This window comes from Eucalyptus grandis, chromosome 2, assembly GCF_016545825.1.
Source record: "Eucalyptus grandis isolate ANBG69807.140 chromosome 2, ASM1654582v1, whole genome shotgun sequence".
NCBI classification, from domain to species: Eukaryota; Viridiplantae; Streptophyta; class Magnoliopsida; order Myrtales; family Myrtaceae; genus Eucalyptus; species Eucalyptus grandis.
The window spans coordinates 56,957,474-56,976,231 of NC_052613.1; the positions used below are offsets into that span (position 1 = coordinate 56,957,474).

The 18,758-nt window shown below is 44.1% G+C and overlaps 4 protein-coding genes across 4 annotated transcripts; 2 read left to right on the top strand and 2 right to left on the bottom strand.

The window, feature by feature from the left end:
- Nucleotides 1-2,332: 2,332 nt before the first annotated feature.
- LOC104435741 (subtilisin-like protease 1) lies at nucleotides 2,333-4,618 on the top strand. The gene has a single exon (XM_010048439.1). The coding sequence runs from the start codon at nucleotides 2,333-2,335 to the stop codon at nucleotides 4,616-4,618; it is 2,286 nt and encodes a 761-aa protein (XP_010046741.1).
- Nucleotides 4,619-7,346: 2,728 nt separating this feature from the next.
- Nucleotides 7,347-8,188, bottom strand: LOC104434085 (cell wall / vacuolar inhibitor of fructosidase 1). The gene has a single exon (XM_018869286.2). It carries the CDS (start codon nucleotides 8,079-8,081, stop codon nucleotides 7,515-7,517), a length of 567 nt encoding a protein of 188 aa, XP_018724831.1. The 5' UTR covers nucleotides 8,082-8,188; the 3' UTR covers nucleotides 7,347-7,514.
- Nucleotides 8,189-9,116: 928 nt separating this feature from the next.
- Nucleotides 9,117-9,659, bottom strand: LOC104434087 (putative invertase inhibitor). The gene has a single exon (XM_010047042.2). The coding sequence runs from the start codon at nucleotides 9,657-9,659 to the stop codon at nucleotides 9,117-9,119; it is 543 nt and encodes a 180-aa protein (XP_010045344.1).
- Nucleotides 9,660-16,002: 6,343 nt separating this feature from the next.
- On the top strand, nucleotides 16,003-18,139 carry LOC104434090 (prostatic spermine-binding protein). The gene is made up of 2 exons (XM_010047047.3): nucleotides 16,003-16,524; nucleotides 17,514-18,139. Exons 1-2 carry the CDS (start codon nucleotides 16,159-16,161, stop codon nucleotides 17,757-17,759), a joined length of 612 nt encoding a protein of 203 aa, XP_010045349.2. The 5' UTR covers nucleotides 16,003-16,158; the 3' UTR covers nucleotides 17,760-18,139.
- The last annotated feature ends 619 nt before the right edge of the window (nucleotides 18,140-18,758 follow it).

Genomic DNA, 18,758 nt, shown 5'->3' on the forward strand with positions numbered 1-18,758 from the left:
TAAGCATTAATAATGTTTAATAAAATCACATGTATCAATTAAGTTTTCTGCGTTTAAGGAATTGCATTTTGAATATTTACTTATCCAGAAAAGTTCATATTTTCAAATTTAAGTGTGTTCTCGTTTGCACATACTGGCATAACTAAGAATTTGCATATTTTTTTGCAAAATAGAGTAGGACGTCGTCTTGTATTTGCATCGTCATAAATGCCATGTCACAAAAGGTAAAAACTTTCGTCAAATACTATTTTGTTGTCACCGGTAGATCGTTTAGATTGCATTTTGGTTTACATGCCTCATTTCCATGTCATGAAAATACAAAATAAAAATATATAATCTCTTCCAAATTAGTAGTTCTAAATTACATCTTCATAGAAAATCACATAAAAAAAATAACTTTAAGATTGCACTTGCATTAAAGGTAAAGTTGTGTATCTACATCATAAGATACTTTTAGGCTGCTTTTAGCAGTCGTGATAGGATAAATTCATGATAGGATATGATTTATTCTAGGGGTGTGTATGGTCCAGGCGGACGGTTCTTGATCTAGAACCGGGAATCGTCCGCTAAGGACCGGTTCCGAAAAATTGGAACCGAGATTCACCTGTTTATTGCATGGATCCACCCGGAAACCGGACCGTCGATCCGGTCCGGTTCCCGGGTGGATCCATGGAACCGATCTTGACGCGAAACAATTTTGGTTTTCAACATAGAACGATTACGTGACATCAAATCAAGCCAAAAAAAGAAAAACCAAATTTAAGTACATGGAGATGCGGACGGCGGGAGAAGTAAACACAGCGAAATGGCGATAGGATTAGGAGCCGAAGACGAAGGAAGTGAAATGAGATCTACGGTTTATTTTAGTAATTTTTTTTTAATATTAAAAAGGTTCTGTCCAGTCCGGATGGGCGGGCGAGCGGATCCGCCCATGGAACCGAGAACAGATCACTGTTACCCACCGGTTCCCATAAATTGGAAAGGGAACCGGACAGTTCTCTCAAGAACCGCTGGTTCCGAGCGGTTCCAGTCCAGTTCCGGGCGGTCCGGGCGATTCCCGGGTATTTTGCACACTCCTAATTTATTCTATCTTGTGTTTGGTGCCTATTCAAAACATGATAAAGTTGGATATAAAATGAATATAGGCCGGATAAAATTATCCTATCGAAAAGATATGATAAAGATGGATAGGATTTCTAATGTCCATAATAAGAAAGTTATTTTTTCGAATAACAACTTATTAAATTAACAAAATTGAAATTATATTTCAATCGCACATAAAAATATATATTTCAATATAATTAATATTTGAATTCGATATAATATCTTATTTTTATTTATATATTCAACTTTAATTCTATCTTATAATATACATTCAATCTATAAATATAAATATATATTTATATGTATTAAATATTTTAGGTATATTAGTATAGTTTACTATTTAATAAAATTTTATTAGAAAATGATGGAATGGGGAAAAAGAAATAATAAAGAAAATAATTTAAAAAGTGAGGAAAACAAAATAAAAATAAATGAGGGAATAGTGTTGCAAGAAATTTTCATCATCTCCATTTGTGAACTTTTAGGTTCATCTACACTAATATGTCGTTATACAAAAAAATATACATGATATAATGTCAATATATTTTTACTGCAATTCACCAAACTGTGGATAATATAACAAAATTATAAGATTTCATATCTTATCTTTTCTAATTCTATCTTGTTTAGAAATCCGGACGACTAAACATAACTTTACTTTCCTCTTGTGCACAATTTAAGAGTCATGAAAATGAAAAAAAAAAAAAAAAAGACTTATGTTTTATTGCATTACTGGTAGGATTTTGGTCAAATTTTATTTTTAGCACGTTAAAATCTGCAGATTTATATTTTCCATTGATACATTAGTCTATTTTAGTAAATTTGCGTGGACGGTGGCCGGTCCTCGAGGGTTACAACAGGTCTTATTCAATTCGTACATGGAAATGCATATGCATAGGGAAATGATTTATTTAGGGTAAGTCTTTGTATAGCTTGTTAAAATTTGGATAATTATATTTCCATTGATACATTAGTCCATTTAGTAAATTATCATGGACGGTGCCCCGTCCTCGAAGCTACAGCTGGTCTTATTTGACTATTGTATGGAAATGCATATGCACGTTAGGAAATAAAAATCACTATGGATCGTTTTCCTCAAAAGAGAAAAATTAAATTGCTTGGACCGACGCCATGTCTTCATTTCACTTCTACTATATACATTTATGCGCTCCAAGTTCTGGTATCAACAAAGCAAAAAGCATTTCTCGGTTTCTTCTGCAAGTTTGAGATGGAGGACCAGAAATGCAGATTGTCTGCTACCACCTCGACGATTTTCGTTCTTGGTCTCGTTTGGATTCTAAGCAATTCCCATGCTAATGCTGCTATTGCAGTAGCTGATGCAAGTAGTTCGTTGTCAACTTATATCGTCCATGTACGACAGCCGATGGACAAACATTTCGCTACGATGGGGGATCTCCATACTTTGTACCGGTCATTTTTACCTGCCACAGCAGCCGGCTCTAACCAGGAGCAAAGAATGGTTCACTCGTACCAGCATGTGCTATCCGGGTTTACGGCCAAATTGACCGCCGAGGAAGCTGAAGCCATTCAGGAGAAGGACGGTGTTTTGTACGTGCGTCCGGAGAAGGCGCTCTCTCTACACACAACTCACACCCCTGACTTCTTGGGATTGCACCGAGGAGTTGGGCTGTGGAAGGATTCGAACTTCGGTAAGGGCGTGATCATCGGAGTATTGGACACGGGGATTTTCCCTGGCCACTCTTCCTTCAGCGACGAGGGGATGCCTCCGCCCCCGGCCAAATGGAAGGGCAGGTGCGACTTCAACAGCACGGCCTGCAACAAGAAGCTCATCGGTGCGAGGTCTTTCGTTTCCGTTGGAAACACTGCCACGCCGTATGATGGTGTGGGCCACGGCTCACACACTTCCGGCACAGCTGCCGGTGCTTTTGTGAGGAATGCCAGTGCACTCGGTAATGCCAGAGGCACGGCCGTAGGCATGGCGCCTCTTGCGCATTTGGCAATGTACCAGGTTTGCAATCCCTCCGGGTGCCTGGAGGGCGACGTTTTAGCTGGGATGGACGCGGCCATCGAGGACGGGGTCGATGTGCTTTCTCTCTCTTTGGGAGGACAATCCCAGCGATTCTCCGACGACTCGATTGCATTGAGTTCATTCTCCGCCACCCAAAAGGGCATCTTCGTCAGCTGCTCCGCGGGGAATCTGGGGCCATCCAACTTCACATTGTCAAACGAGGCACCGTGGATTCTCACCGTGGGAGCAAGCAGCATCGACCGCAGCATAAAGACCACCGTGAGGCTTGGGAACGGGCAAGAGTTCGATGGGGAGACCTTGTACCAACCGCACGACTTCCATCCGGTGCTACTCCCCCTTGTTTATCCGGGAGTAAACGGAGATGGATCCGCAGCTCTCTGCCTTCCTGGATCACTAGAGAGCCGCTCGGACCTCCGAGGGAAAGTGGTTGTGTGCGACGCGGGCGATGGAACTGGGGGAGTCGCGAAAGGTCAAGAGGTCAAGAATGCGGGTGGTGCGGCCATGATCCTCGTGAACAACCCCACTGCGGGATACACCACATCGCCCGAGTTGCATGTCCTACCCGCCGTCCATGTGAGATACATCGCAGGGAGAGAGATCAAGGGCTACCTGAGCACGGCGTCAGCGCCAATGGCCACGATCCTATTCAAAGGCACTCACATCGGGATATCGGTCGCGCCGACTGTATCATTCTTCTCTTCCCGCGGCCCCAATTACCAAAGCCCAGGCATCCTCAAACCGGACATCATCGGCCCGGGCGTGAACATTCTCGCCGCTTGGGCATTTCCTTTGGACTATTCTATAGACAGGAGGCACACATTCAACATCATCTCCGGGACCTCCATGTCCTGTCCCCACCTCAGTGGTGTGGCGGCGCTGCTCAAGAGCGCGCACCCCGACTGGTCACCAGCGGCCATCAAGTCCGCCATCATCACCACTGCCGCTACCTTGAACATGGAGGGCCGACCCATTGTGGACCAGACGCTCCATCCAGCTAACATTTTCACCACCGGCGCAGGATACATCAACCCATCAAAGGCTGTCGACCCGGGTCTCATTTACGACATCGCACCCCAAGATTACATTCCTTACCTTTGTGGGCTCAACTACACTGACTACGAAGTCGAGCTCATAGTTAAAAAAGTAGTCAAATGCTCTAGCATAAGGAGCATACCCGATTACCAACTCAACTACCCATCGATCAGCCTAAAGTTCACGGGTTCGGTATCGAAGGTGAGTGTGACGAGGACAGTGAGGAACGTTGGACCCGCGAAGTCGCGTTACAGGTCGGTCATTGACCCTATCTTGGGTCTAGACTCAATTAGCGTGTACCCGAGTGATCTGGAGTTCGCAAATGTTAACCAGACAGCGAGTTTTAGGGTTGACTTCACGAGGAGAGTCGGCAGGAACGCGACGGCTACCCTGCCCCTTGCTCAAGGGGCGATCACATGGATATCTGCTCAGCATTCGGTTCGCACCCCGGTCGCTGTCGTGTTTGAGTGATCACAGGGAGTGTCTCTGATTTCTATAGTCAGGAAAATAAAGCAGACAAAGGGGGCGCTTGGGGAGTAGCGTCGCAGGTGATTAATTTGTCTTTGCTCACTAGGATAAGAAAGCTTGTTTAACAAGTGTTATACGGTCCTTTACAAGATGCATCTTAAAACTTTCGAAGCTGGTGACAACTAGCAACTATTCAAACTACGTAGCTTCATGTCAACAGACAACACCTAATTGGAAAGAATTTATAGGAAAGTGTAGTACTCTTCCTGCAGTGCCGATTAGGAGAATTTGGTCTCGGTAAAACTTTACTCGTCGCATTCCCTGGAGTGGTGTGTCACCTTATATTAAAGACGATTTAATCAGCCCCCAAACACGGTGATCATATCACCCTACTTGGCATGTATTTGTTCACTCAAAGCTTCAAGATGGATTCCTTACGGAACAGATGCTGCGGCAAGTGAACAAACATGGGCCCTGCTGCTGAGCTTGCTAATGCTTCTAAACTGAACGATAAATTACCGCAGGTTCCAAGTGATTCCTCGTATTTTTTGTCTGCGGTTTCTGTAAATATAGTACACGAAAACTGTAATTTCCCTGGCACTAGGTGCACAATGGATCTGACAGAACCTTCATTTTGTAATCCTTGTTCTTCAGGGGTTTGTCAAAGTGGTTGGTGATAATGCCAAACAGCTCTTGCCGTGACAAAACCAGTGAGTATGGAGTCTGTTGGGTCTTTAAGACACAAGACAGTTACTTCTGGATGAAGGCACGGATACTCTAGATTGAACTGAGACGATTGTGTTCTAAGCTCTGGACAAAGTTATGTAAAGCCTAACAACACATTGCAGCTTATCTCCTAATTAGAGCGAGGGAACAGTGAGGGATGAGCTGATCTCCTAATAAATGTTGATGTTATGATCTTTTGTCCTACCGATCGATGTCAACCAAAAAGCTGAATACTCTACATTAATGAGAAAGTGCCTTACGAACAGAAAGGCCAGTCTACCATGATCGCAAGTAAAATAAATTCCAAGCAAGGATTTCCCCTACATCCGTTCTATGGCATGCACTTCGACCAAATCATTGGCAAGATTTTCTCTCTTCACGACCTTCCACTCTCACCACATGAGGACCACGACCCACTCGATTACCAAAAACAAAGTCAAATGCACAAACAGTTAATCATAAGCTGCCAAAACAACATAACACCCGATCATTGGGCAAGCTGGTTTCTTCACCACAAGAGTCGATAATTTCAATCAAAGTGCTAAAAGGCCTGCACCAAAAACCCGTACAGGGATTTCGCCAAACACCTGGTGGGCATTGTCTAGACAGCTCAGACAGCCTCCTTGGAACTCTCCTTCTCCCCCTTGCTCGTGCGGCTGCGAGTGACCCTCACGACCCGATAAATGCGACCCTGCGGCCGTGCCCGATCCTGTGAACCCGGTACCCAGTCTCACTGGCAAGGCGCGGCACCACGTCGCTGTTGCCCAGGTCCCTCAGCTTCCTCATGGCCGAGTTCCACAAATACATGCTTTGGATGGTCCAGAGCTCAAACCGCTTGTGGAGCTGCAACACACAGGCGAGCTCGTCGACCGAGCTGACGTCCTCCGAGGAGAAGGCGTGCTTGTCGAAGGGGATGGCGAACTTTGCGCGGAGGGTTGAAGAAGCCGGAGACGGGGTCGGAGCGTTGGATGGAGCAGAAGTCGGCGTCGTGGGTGGGAACGGGCCCAATCGGGGGGGTCGCAAGGCAAATGGAGGAGAAGGAAGTTCGGGTGAGGTTCGGAGCGACAGAGGCGGAGACGGAGGTGTTGGTGGCGAATGACAGGGCGAGGATGAGAGAGCTCCCCGACTTACAGACGTGGCGGCAAAGGGGGAAGCATGATCACGCGTCTTCTTGACCGTCGAGCGAGTGCTCGTGCGTTCACGCAGTGCGGTGCCGCTTTAAAAGGGGAAGCCCCACCATGAGCAATGAGCATCGCATGTGATAGGACGTTGTAATATTTTCCATCACTTGACATGTCAGATCGATTCTCCTGATATTTCATCTTACCTAATTAACTTACATAACAAAGGGTAATATATTTTCGTGATAAATGCCAAGCGAATTCGAATTGTCTCCCTTCAGTTCTCAAGTACTAGGTGCGCCTAATAATAGCATTAAAATCACGCAATTATTTGCATACCCACACGTGGGTATTGTGAAGTCTAACCCAAACTTAACATTTTCTTTAAACATACTAAAGATGCCTCACATTTATTAATTGATCAATCTCTTCTCAATTTTCCTATGTAGGATAAGGAAAAGCACACTTTGTTTGTTTTACAAACAAACTTCCAACAACCACGCGCCGCACTACTAGCTCTGCATTGAGATCATTCGAATGGACTCGTGGGGCTTGGTCGCCGATCCCAAGGGACTAGCCATCATCAAAGACTTAAATTGTGCTAGTGATCTTACCTCATTGCATAAAGACATACTTTAGTGTTACGGGATCTCAACATGTGTCATTTCATTGTGTTGGTCTTTAAAAAAAAACATACAAACAAAGAAAGCCGTGAGGTGTTCGAGCCTCTGTGTATCCTTATTAACGGGCTGGAGTTCTTGTCATTTCGTGGGAGTTGATTCGCCGGTGCCACGGACGATCTGACAGGCTTCACTTTGTCGAGGAAAATGTCATTTATATGCTGGATATAATAGACCTTAAAAATGCGCGAATTGAGCGATATATTGATATTAAAAGGGTTAAAAGATCTAGTTTTTTATCATTGACGATCATCGAGCTCAAGTGCGATATAGATGATTATAAACTAAATGAGGAAAAGGGTATTTGAGATACGTGTCTGGAATATGTGTAATTTATTTTTATATTCACCGTATCAATCATTGAGAAGAGAGTTAGAAGCCCTTCTGCAAAATCTTGACGATCGCCAGGGCCACGTCCACCAGATTCCGCACCAGCTTATTCCCCTGCGTCACCGGCGACCCCCCGCCCTGCCCCGAGAAATTCTTTTCGCACTCCTCTGCCTCCGTGCCCGCATCGGACAGCCCGTACACCGCGAACCCGAGCTGGCCCTTGTTGAGCGCGTCGAGCGCCTGCGGCAAGGTGTACTTCACCACCGGGATGTACAGCTCCGCGCAGTAAGCCAGGGGCTTCTCCGTCTCTGGGTCAGGCGCCTGGCCCAGCAGCTCCTGGATCTGGTCCAGCGTATGGCTGGCGCTCGCCAGGACGGAGCCCGCCATTATGCGGGCAAGACCCCGGATGTCGGCGGCGCTGCTGGTGGGGTCGGACTTGAGGGAGGAGAGGCACAGGTCGTAGAAGGGCGTGAGCCTGCACGTCTGTTCGATGAGGCCATCGATCTTCCAGGCCGCTGGGAACCCGAGGGACCGTGCCGCCACCGGCGAGGCGGCGAGGAGAGCGAGGAGGAGGAGGAGGAGGAGGAGAGAGCGGACGAGAGCTTTCATGTTGTGGTGGTGGTGGTGGTTGGGCGTTGCTGGAGGGGGAGAGAGCGCGTTGAAATATGCGGTGGTCGAGTTTTGGAGTTTAGCCCGTGGAATGGAAAGGATGGCCACTCAGGGAGTGTTAAGATTCACGGGTCGTTATTCCTTCCCCGCCTTTTGTTCGTTTCCCAGCTCCCGTGGTCCACGTGTCACGCTCTCCTGCCGCGTCTTTCAAGGAGAATGCATTGGACCAAAACCCATGTGCGATCGCAAATCCTATGATTTTATTCATAAGCCAAAACGCGTGGAGTATCTTCTTGTTAAGAAGTCTCCTGAGAGCTTATCAAAGCCGTCATGGACTCATGGGTGGAGGAGGAGGAGGAGGAGGCTCGATGAGAAGTCGTTTCATTCTCGGATCGCCTAACTTAGACCAAGACCACCTAATTCATCGAGCATATGACGACTCGGGCTTTTGTTTCTCCTAGTTTCCTCTTTACTTCTTTGCATCTTTCTTTTCTATGTTCCTAAATTCTTCTAAACTCCTTTTACCTTTCTTTCACATGATACACACATGCGTTCTGTATCCCACGGCATCTCCCTTTCATATTAACTCGAAAAGCAATGCTCGCTCTCTCTTTAATAATGTCTTATTCGATACACATGAATTGAAATTCTTACTTGTCCACGTGAAAATAGATAGGACAAAGGGTGGGGCGATTAAAGTATTATTTCGTTAATTAATTTCCTTTTTCTTATTAGCTATAAAAAGACGAGTCGAGTTCTTTAAATTCATAGAAGGCGAAGGCCAAATCGGCAAAATGTGCATGGCAGCTGGTGCCCCCACCGAAGCTTCAAGAAGCCGTCCTTTTCATCGATGGCGATCCCCGACCGGGTGTAGCGACAAAGAAGGTGAACTTTCACGGGCCAAATTCACGATCTCCAAAGCTCGTACGGACAGCAAAACCGAGACTATCTCGTTTCAGACATTTGAAAATTCAAAGGAACACAAAAACTCATCTACAGAAAACAGTAATTACTGCAAAAATCCTCTTTTGCTTTTTAGCCCTTCATCAGCTGGTTAACGATGTCCATGGACACCGCGCAGAGGTCGTGCGCGAGCACGTTCCTGTCCGTCAACGGCGACTCGACCGCGCCCCCGAACCTCCCCTCGCACGTCGGCGGCTGCATCGCCGCCTCCGCGAGCCTGTAGTCGGCGAACCTGTATCGACCCTGGATCAGAGCCTTGGCCGCGAGCGGGAGGGTCAGCCTCGCCATCGGGGAGTACAGCCCGGCGCAGTACTCCAGCGGTTTCGCCTCTGCAGGGTCCACCTTCCGTTTCACGAGCGCCTTTATGTAGCTCAGCGTGTCGGCCGCTTCTGCCGTCGTCACGTTGAGCATTATAACGGCGAGGCCCTTGAGGTCTGCCGACGCGCTTCGCGGGTCCGACCGGAGGGACTTCGCGCAGAGGCCGTAGTACAGAGTCTGCCCGCACGTCCCGTCTATCAGATCGCCCGCGCCCTCCGGGCCAAAGCATCCCGCGAGCGGCGGGATCACGAGGGGAAGGAGGAGGACGAGAAGGCACTGTCCAGAGGATCTATACATTGCTCCGAGATAGATTTCGATAGCCAGATCTCTACGCTTGTGTTTTCTCAATACATTGGCCGCTTTGTAAGGCTAGGCTTCCCTGTTTTTTAAATGATGACTCATCATTAACTGCAGAATCAAGTGCTTAAAGACACAAAATCCATGTGCAAAGATGGAGAAGTGTTACTGAATTTAGATTAAGTGGGATCTGATTCGATCTACGCATAAAAAGAAATTTAATTGATTGTCTGATTTTTCTTAAATGCAGCTGTTTTTTTTTTTTTTAAAGGTAATACTATTTGACCCCAAATTAATTTTCGTATCATAAGCTCTCTCAAACTGATATGTTAGTGTCGCATTTATCCAAATCGATATACTCATGTCTTGTATATCCTTGACTAATTTTTACACCATGAAATTTCTCAAATCTATACACCATTACCACTTTTAAGACATAAATGTGATAAAAGTATATCGGTTTGGTATTTATTAGTTTGGGATTTTTTGCAACATAATAATTTATTAATTTATGATTTTTTTTGTAACATAAAAATTAATATGGAGTAAACATGGCACAAATATAATAATTGAGATTTTTTGTGGAATTAGCCTCTTTTTATTACCATTATGGTTAAGACGCGACTTAGGGAACTTCAATAATGCACCTAAATTTCGTAGGTTAAAAAACTGATAAATCATTAAATCATTATTAAATTTGAGAGAGAGAGAGAGTAATCATTGTCCCACCTCTCGCATGCTTAATCCTCCCGTGAAACTGCCCATCACATCATTATGGCTGTTAATAGTTTTGTCGAACTGACCGATGTCGGACACGTGGAGAACGGTCGCTCGTCCGTCTTCTTCCGTCGTGTCATGCAATGGCCCCCTTAGATCTCGTGAATCTTTTGAATTTTTGAGCTTTGGACACCCGAGCCACCTTTCAAATATTGATCCCAAACGCATCTTCAGTCCTTAACGAAAGTGCAATCGGCCAAATGAGCTTACTGAAGACAAGGGTATAAACATGCTTTTTTTCATTAGTGTTTCCCCTGGATTTTGTGAATGAGCTTGAGTTCTTGGGGAACTTGGCCCAGAAGAGGTTAAATGGCTGGATGGGCTGTATTCGAAGCATAGATTGTCGACCCGTCATCGATGAACTTAACCAACTAAACGGGTAATTATGTGTTGCGTCGATGTTGACCATCAAGAAAATATTTGATAATTCCACATCACCATGATGACCGCATCCAGTACCATTTATTTCCTCAAATCCAATTACAAATTGCCACGTGTACGTATAAAGCATAATTCTTTTTCTTTCTCCTTCGTCCCCTCTATATTCCGACTCCATCTACAGCTACTTTGAGCCCAACCTTTCCGCATCCCCACCGTCGCCACCGGCGGAGAAGCCCACACCATGTCCAGGTCGGCCATTGCTACGGCATCCAAGTGAAGCCACCTCTTTGTCATATTTATGATCGGCTCCATCTTTCTGAGCATGACATCTATTCTCAAGTAGAAACAGCGCCAATGAGAACGTGACCTCGTCCATCACTACCATGACCAAATTTGAAGGTATGGCTTCAGATCCGGGGGCACGACGACATTCTGCCAAGTCAAATCTGGACCAGTGGTGTCGGATAGCCAACATAGATTTTAATGCCGCACCGAGCTTTGTCATCGGCGAGGAATCAACAACGGCGTTGGTTGGCACAAAATATAGCAAGCTTTGAAAAAGAAAGCGAGGGTACATAGAGGTTTTGGCAACGAAGGTAGAGGGAGGGAACTCGCCAGTTGGTGCGGCGGCCAAGGCGAGGTGATGGGCTCCAGGATGGAGGTTGCGGCAGCTTGGGCGATGAAGTTGCCAAATTGGATTTGGCCGGCTAGAGCAATGACTCTGGATGGAAGAGGAAGAGAGAGGCATATGAGATTTTTAGTTTTTTTTAATTGATTCCAAATCAATGTCCATAAATCAAGTTACAATTGAATATAAAATAAATAAATAAATAAATACTCACAACGTCAGCTCGCAATATTAGTCGCCACGCTGATGTGGTAATGTGCGGCGACAACCCCACTAATGGCAACTAAGCAACCCCTAACCAAATCTAGATAGAGCCGACGACCCTCGCTTGTGGTCAATCGAGTCACCGACCACTAGCTGGGCTCGACAACCATAGTCGACCCTTGGCCCACCATTGCTAGCCCTCTCCACTAATGGTGAGGCAATAATGGTGAGGGCCTACAAGGCCTTGCCTAATTTTGCCTTCATTCCTTCTTCTTTTTTTAATAATTTAGTTTATTTTTTAATTTAATTTGAATAATATGTTGATGGAAAATTCAAATTTGAATGAAAACGGTGCCATTTTAACCTTATTTTGTTGTTTTAGCCACATTAATGCCAATGTGAGAGTTAAAATAATAAAAAGTCACGCCAGTATTTTATCTTAATCAAAGTGAACATAGTTAATGAAATGACTTGATTGCACCAATTTAACAAATTTGAAGACTTGATTGCATTTGAAAATTTTATGACTCAATTATATTTTCTTGACAAAATTTAAGAATTTCAGTATATTTATCCCTTGAAAAATTTTTGGTTGAGATATAGGATGTTGAAAGACTCAAAACTAATATTATGATATTCTTTTTACTTTTTTTTTTCTATTTTTTATTAGAAAACTATGGGATTAATATCATGAAAAACCCTAAACCGATACATATATCACCAACTAATTTTTGGGTCAACAAAAACTATAAATTGGTACAATTATAACAAAATATCCCAAACTAAGTTTTCGTTCATAAAATACTTCAAACTAATACATTTGTCAAAAATTTATTATAAACTCAAATAGATATACATAGACTTACTATATCAATTGAGTTATTGTCATATGTCGTCCGGCTCAATAATTTAAGGATAAAATTTAATAAAAACTAACGGAAAGTAAATTATCATGAATGTATCAATTTAAGATTTTTAGTAATCTTTTCATAAATATATCAATTTTGAGTTTTTTTATTTAATAATAATCCAAACTATCGAGAGGTTATAAGTAAATACCAGAAAATGAATAGAGCTTTGTCCAGGGCCAAACTTAGGTGTTTCCGCACGATGCTTTTCATTTTCATAATCTTGACCGATCGATCGTACATCCCAGGGAAGACGGTCCATTCGAATCGAGGACGATTACCTTAGGTGAGGAAATGGAAACTTTCTGGACCAAATGCAGCATCTTCGAGGGCGATGATTTGATCAATGCTTGTGTGAACACCTTGTTGCATGAGCCATTTGATCCTCTCGGATGGATCTCAAATTCATGTTGTTTAAGCTTCATTTGTTTTGTGAAATACACATGATTTGGAAATCATCTTCCTAAAATTGATCGCTTGTATCGCCTAACACAATTACTCTATAAAATACATTTTTCATAAACGATACAAGTGATCATTTTAATAAAAAAAAAATCACGAGACAAACAAAACCTAAATTTTGAAAGTAGATTCATTAGGTCACATTATGCTCGCACGCAGATGATCATTCTTTTATCTTTTACTTGAAGATTATCCTCGTGTGCAAACGCTACTTTGCACTTATTCGATCTCAAAGACGATAAGCTTTTTCAGTCTCTTAAGCAGTGATCATCTATTGGTTTGATCAAAATATAATTTATTTAAAATTAATCGAATGAACAAAATGCATAAAATAAAAATCTTTATGTGGTATGTAGACACTCTACAATTTCTTATCAGGTCAATTTCCAATTAGTAATCATTGAGATTCATGGAAATGCGGATTAATACATAAGGATAGATATTATCTTTCCTTTTTCCCTTTTAAATGTATGCATAAGACCATCATAAAGAATATGATATAATAATTAAAAAAAAAGATTATGTAAGCCTGATTTTAATCGATTTAAATGAATCCCCCGTTGCTGCTCATAGATAGGAATGACGGGATTTGAATTCGTGACATTTTGCACCCGAAATAATGATCAAGTCTTGGTCAAGTCCTCCTCATCCTCAATAGTATAAATGGACACCACCAGAACAAAAATTGTATCAGCAGAAACGGACCATTTCTGGATTTTGCAATTTGTGTTCTTGTTTACATACGATCTGCAAGACAGCCAAACTTTCCGCTTCCGCCACCAACGACGGAACCCGATTTTGATGTTGCAAACAAGCGAGTATCGCGTAAGAACATGCCGTCGGAAAACGGGTCGATGATGTTGAGATTCAGCAATTAACCCCCAACCGAAGAAGGGCAAGAAAGAACAGAGAACAAGCAACTGAAGCTCAATGATAATCCGGATCGTGCAAGAGAGTAAATTTAAGCTGCAATCGACGAACTACAATATGTAAAATTATTAACTAGAATCGTTGCACGATTGAGAATTTACAGGGCGGCGCAGCCTAGCAGGCCGGCGTGGTCGTCCTCAGATGGTGCAGCCGCAGAAAGAGACGAAGAAACAGAGCATGGCTACCAGCGCCAGTGACTCCAGCACCGTGACGAGCGTCCACAGCACGTCGTCCACCACCAGGTCGAGCTGCCTGAAGCTCCACCACGCCGTCAGGTGCGACAGCCCCTGCCCCGGCCACCGCAGGATCGATGGTGGAAGCGGGATCTGAATCCCTGGCCACCGGAAAGCCGTCAGCGATGCGGACCGTCCCGGTTGCATCTCTCCTTCCTTCCTTTCCCTCTCTCCCCTGTTTCGAGCGCGAGTTCGTTGGGCGGTTCCGTAGACCCGGATTTTATAAGGACTTAGGAAACAATTTCTATTTTTTATTTTTTAAAGAATAACTGTGACTTGTCGTATGTAACAATTAAGCTCCGAGATTGCTATCAAAATATCTAATTATAGTCTCACATATTATTTACTTGAATTATCTAACATCACTATTGTTTCTGGATTTAAATACTGAAAAATACTAAATCGGAACATTAAAGGTAGAGTAAGTAAGTACTAAATGAAAGCAGCGGGAGATCGCAACTGTCCAGAGATTTCAAATTTTTCATTGGTGGTATTTTGAATTTTCTAAATCAATAACGTGCTAATTTGTTTTTTTCTTTTTGAGGCAAAATAAAGTCCTTAGTATAATTTCTTAAGCAAACGAATCTGATCGGGATTAGCGGAAGATGACACGATCCAGCTGTGGGTCGTTCGGATGAAGTGCTTCTACGTTACCAACCGGAGCTGTCATCGTGCGGGCTCATCGTGGCTTTTGACTCGAAATTTCGTGATGCATGTTACTCATTCGTGTATTTGCCGCACCCTTGACAGCCGATTGATTAGAGGTCTAGTGGGGTAAAATACTACCCAAAAAAAAAAAAAAAAAAAAAAATGCGTAAGTTTTTTTTTTGGAGAAACAATATTTTTATGTGACGGTTGCACCACATAATAACGATGCGTGACTTAGCAAACAAATCGAAAGGTGGGCAATTGCTAAGTTTTAGTGAATCATGTAAAATGACAAGCATGTTAGGTGGGGCACTGTGATTAGCTAGTCACGTCACGTCACGTCAATTGTGCTACCCGAATCGATCATTCTAATTCACACGTGATCAATAAAAAAGAGCGGTCTAGTATTTAAATCGAGCTGCCCCTCAAAGATGAAGCTGTTCTTTACTTCGATGCAATTCGGCACTCAAATGGATTGTTTTGTGACTCAACTTAAAGTAACCAGGTGGCTCCACATGACTCAAAATCATAGAGAAAAAACACAATTAACATGCTAGAGTATCATTGGCTTACACATTATAGCATGGAGAATCAAACACGTGCGGTGAGTTTAATCCAAGCACTCAATGTTGTTTTCTACCATAAAATAAAAAAGCAATAATTTTTCTTTATTGCTATGGTCTTTTGGAACTAAGACCAAATATATATTTATACACGACGTTTCTTTTTTGGGAAAATATCGAAAATTTTCTAAAACTAAATTTTTTTGTTGATTAAGCTAGTTACGTACTCAACAATAAATCGCACCCACCAGTGCAAGTTCGGAACTAATCTCCGCAAGTTGGGAACTAATCTCGATTATAATAATTTGACGGTTTGTATACGGCTCGCTAATTCCCCACTTTTGCCCAATGGGCCATTCAACCAAAGCCCAAACCGTCCGACCCAAAGAAAAAGCCCAAAACTGGAAAATATCTCTGCACGTGAGAAGCACGTGCCTGCCTAGGAAAGGACCAAGGGAGCGCGCCGCAAAGCCAATATCAACCCTAATCACAGGCCCTCAAACGTAGACCGTCCGATCGATTGACACGTCATCGATCCGCGCCTGGATTCTTTTCGACGGCTGAGATTGGGCTTCGGGGCCACTGCTAGAAGAAACGCACAGAGGCTCCTCCGTTCTCTCTCTCTCTCTGTCCCTCTCTCTCTCTATCTCTCTCTCTCCCCTGTTTTTTCTAATTTTTCGCGAATATTTGTTTTTTCCCTGAAAATTCTGTTCGAAAATTTTCCCGAGAAAGTTTCCCGGCGACTTCTTTTTTCTCTTTCCGGAGATGAAGCTTGCGGAGGAAGAGATAGAGTACGTCGAGAAGGAGGAGGAGGAGGAGATTGAGATTTCCAGCGGCGACGAGGAGAACGACGGCGTAGAAGGCGGAGGCGGGGAGGACGGCGGCGGGGAAGAGGACGACGACGGCGACGACGACGAGGACGACGACGAGGACGACGGCGACGGCGATGGCGATGGGGAGGACGACGACGACGACGACGTGCAGGAGGTTTTCCCCGCTTCCGGTGGGCCCGTGGCGGTGGGCGGCGACAGCGACGACGATGAGGACGACGACGACGACGACGACGACGACGCCGAGGGCGACGGCGGCGACGACGACGACGACGACGACGACGAGGAAGCTGAGGATGAGGTAACGGCCTGAAATCTTTGGCAGTCCTGCTATAAGCTTGGCTATCTTGTCGGTTCGATTCCTAGCTGTGCTTGAGAATTGCTTATGCGTCTCTTCCTATATGATTCTTGAAAATTCTCTCTTTACCAGTAGTCGCATCAGTTCGAGTTCCGAAAAATTTCATCTTTCTCGTGTCAGAACTCTCTCTCTCTCTCTCTCTCTCTCAATACAGTGACAATATACACGACGCAACCTACTCGATCTAGAACAGCAGAGCAGGGAGAGAGAGATTCGTGTTAGCGAATCAGCATATCATCGATCGATTCGCCTATCTAGGGTTTATCTTCGAGGTTAGGAATTTGAGCGTGCCGGTACATGGAATTGGGGAATGATTCTTTTCGGGGCTTGTTATCTTGAGTATTGAGATCGCGTATCTAGGGTTTATCTTTCTTGCTTTGGGATCTTGTGAATCTGAGATCCTGGGTTTTCAATTTCCACCGTTCTACGGATTTCTTTTTTTGTGGATTTTTCACCGTAGAGTTCCAATTTTCACCATCTGTTCTGAGCTTTGTTCCTTAGCGAAACCCTAAGTCCTAGCACTCCGGTAGCTGGTCTTCATATATTCCTAATTTTTTGAACCTTTGACTGCTTTGATTTCGCGAATTTCTTGGGTCCTTCAAGGTATCCGGGGATCTCTGCTGGGAATTTGTGACTTTTTTGATCTTATGAATTCAGTTCGCATCATATACGGATTACTTGGATCTTTTCCAGGTATTTGACCTTTTGGAAACAGATTCTTGAATGCTTCAACTGGAAAAAAAAATAAAAATGGCTTTTAAGTGAAGAGGCAGTCAAAGATTGAACTGGGTGTTTCTTGTTTGCTTCTCGGGGAAGTGACAATCACGAGGACGGTCAAATTTCGTGCTTTCAAGCTTGATGGATCTCTAAATCTAGGATTCTAAATCTAAGACCTTGCACTTAAGCCTTGCTTATTTAAATGAATTTTGCAGGGATTGGGAACTGAGTACCTAGTCAGGCCTGTGGGTCGTCCTGAGGATGAGGAGGATGCAAGTGACTTCGAGCCTGAGGAGAATGGCGAGGAGGAAGACGCTGACGAAGAGGACGAGGATGAAGACGAGGACGATGCTGGTGGTAAGGTCGAGCCTCCGCCAAAGAGGAAGCGATTGGACAAGGACAACTCTGACGACGACGATGATGATGGGGGCGAGGATGATGAGAGACCTGCCAAGCGATAGGCCCAAGGGCCCTTCGTGGTCTGAGCAATGACTTTGACATATTGACTCTATTTTCTCTCTCAAAACCCGATCCTCTTTGCAGCAGGGAAAAAAGATAGCTGGTTTTCAATTGGAGTAAGCTTTTTCTTTTGGGTCGTTTGTGTATCCTGAAAGTGCATTAGGATTACGAGCATAACTCTTTGTACTGTCGATGCATAGTCCGCACGGGTTTCGACAAACTGTGTTGCAACAGCTGATTTAGACATGTGGCCCCGTGGGAGTTAGGAGATTCGGCAAACATTTCATTGGACACAGTCATGTTTTGTAGGTTTCTATAATTAAGAGTTCTCTGGTTAGGGTCTTTAATCCTCATTTTTATGCGGTCTTTGAATCTTTCGGCATGTCTCTATCTCAATACCCATCCTCCCAGTTCCTTTCTTTCTCGTCTTTTTGGCCATTTTCTCAGTTCATTAGATGCATGTGATTTGGCAAAAGCTCAACTTGGATGGTCGGGGTCTCCTTTTCGTTTTCAATTGAGGCGGATGTGCCATCCCTTTGAGGTGATTCGTTTAAGACGATCACAAGTGATGAGTGTTCCTAAGTTTCTCATCTCATGCTTTCATTACAATGAGTTCTCCCCGGGAAGGAGTAAGGGCATTGGGCCATGCGAAGAGCTTCCTCTTTTCAAACGAAGGTGAACCTCCAAAGAGCTTTTGCGAGCGGAAACTGGTGGAAGTTATATTTTCGTAAGTAATGAACAACGGATGAATTCGACATGCGAACAATGATTGACCAAGTAAGGTCGACTTCGGGTTGGTTTTTAGGATGGTTGTCCGGTACTGAACCCGGTTACTTCCTTGCACGTATATCCCTAACCAATTTGCGAATCTCCTTACGGATGCAAAACCATTTCTAACTCCGTACCTACTTACCAAAGGTTCGACTTTCAACCTTCACAATGGTTTAAGTTTTCCTCCTCCATCATTCGATAGTTTGAATGAAGGAGTCCCAACCACATGA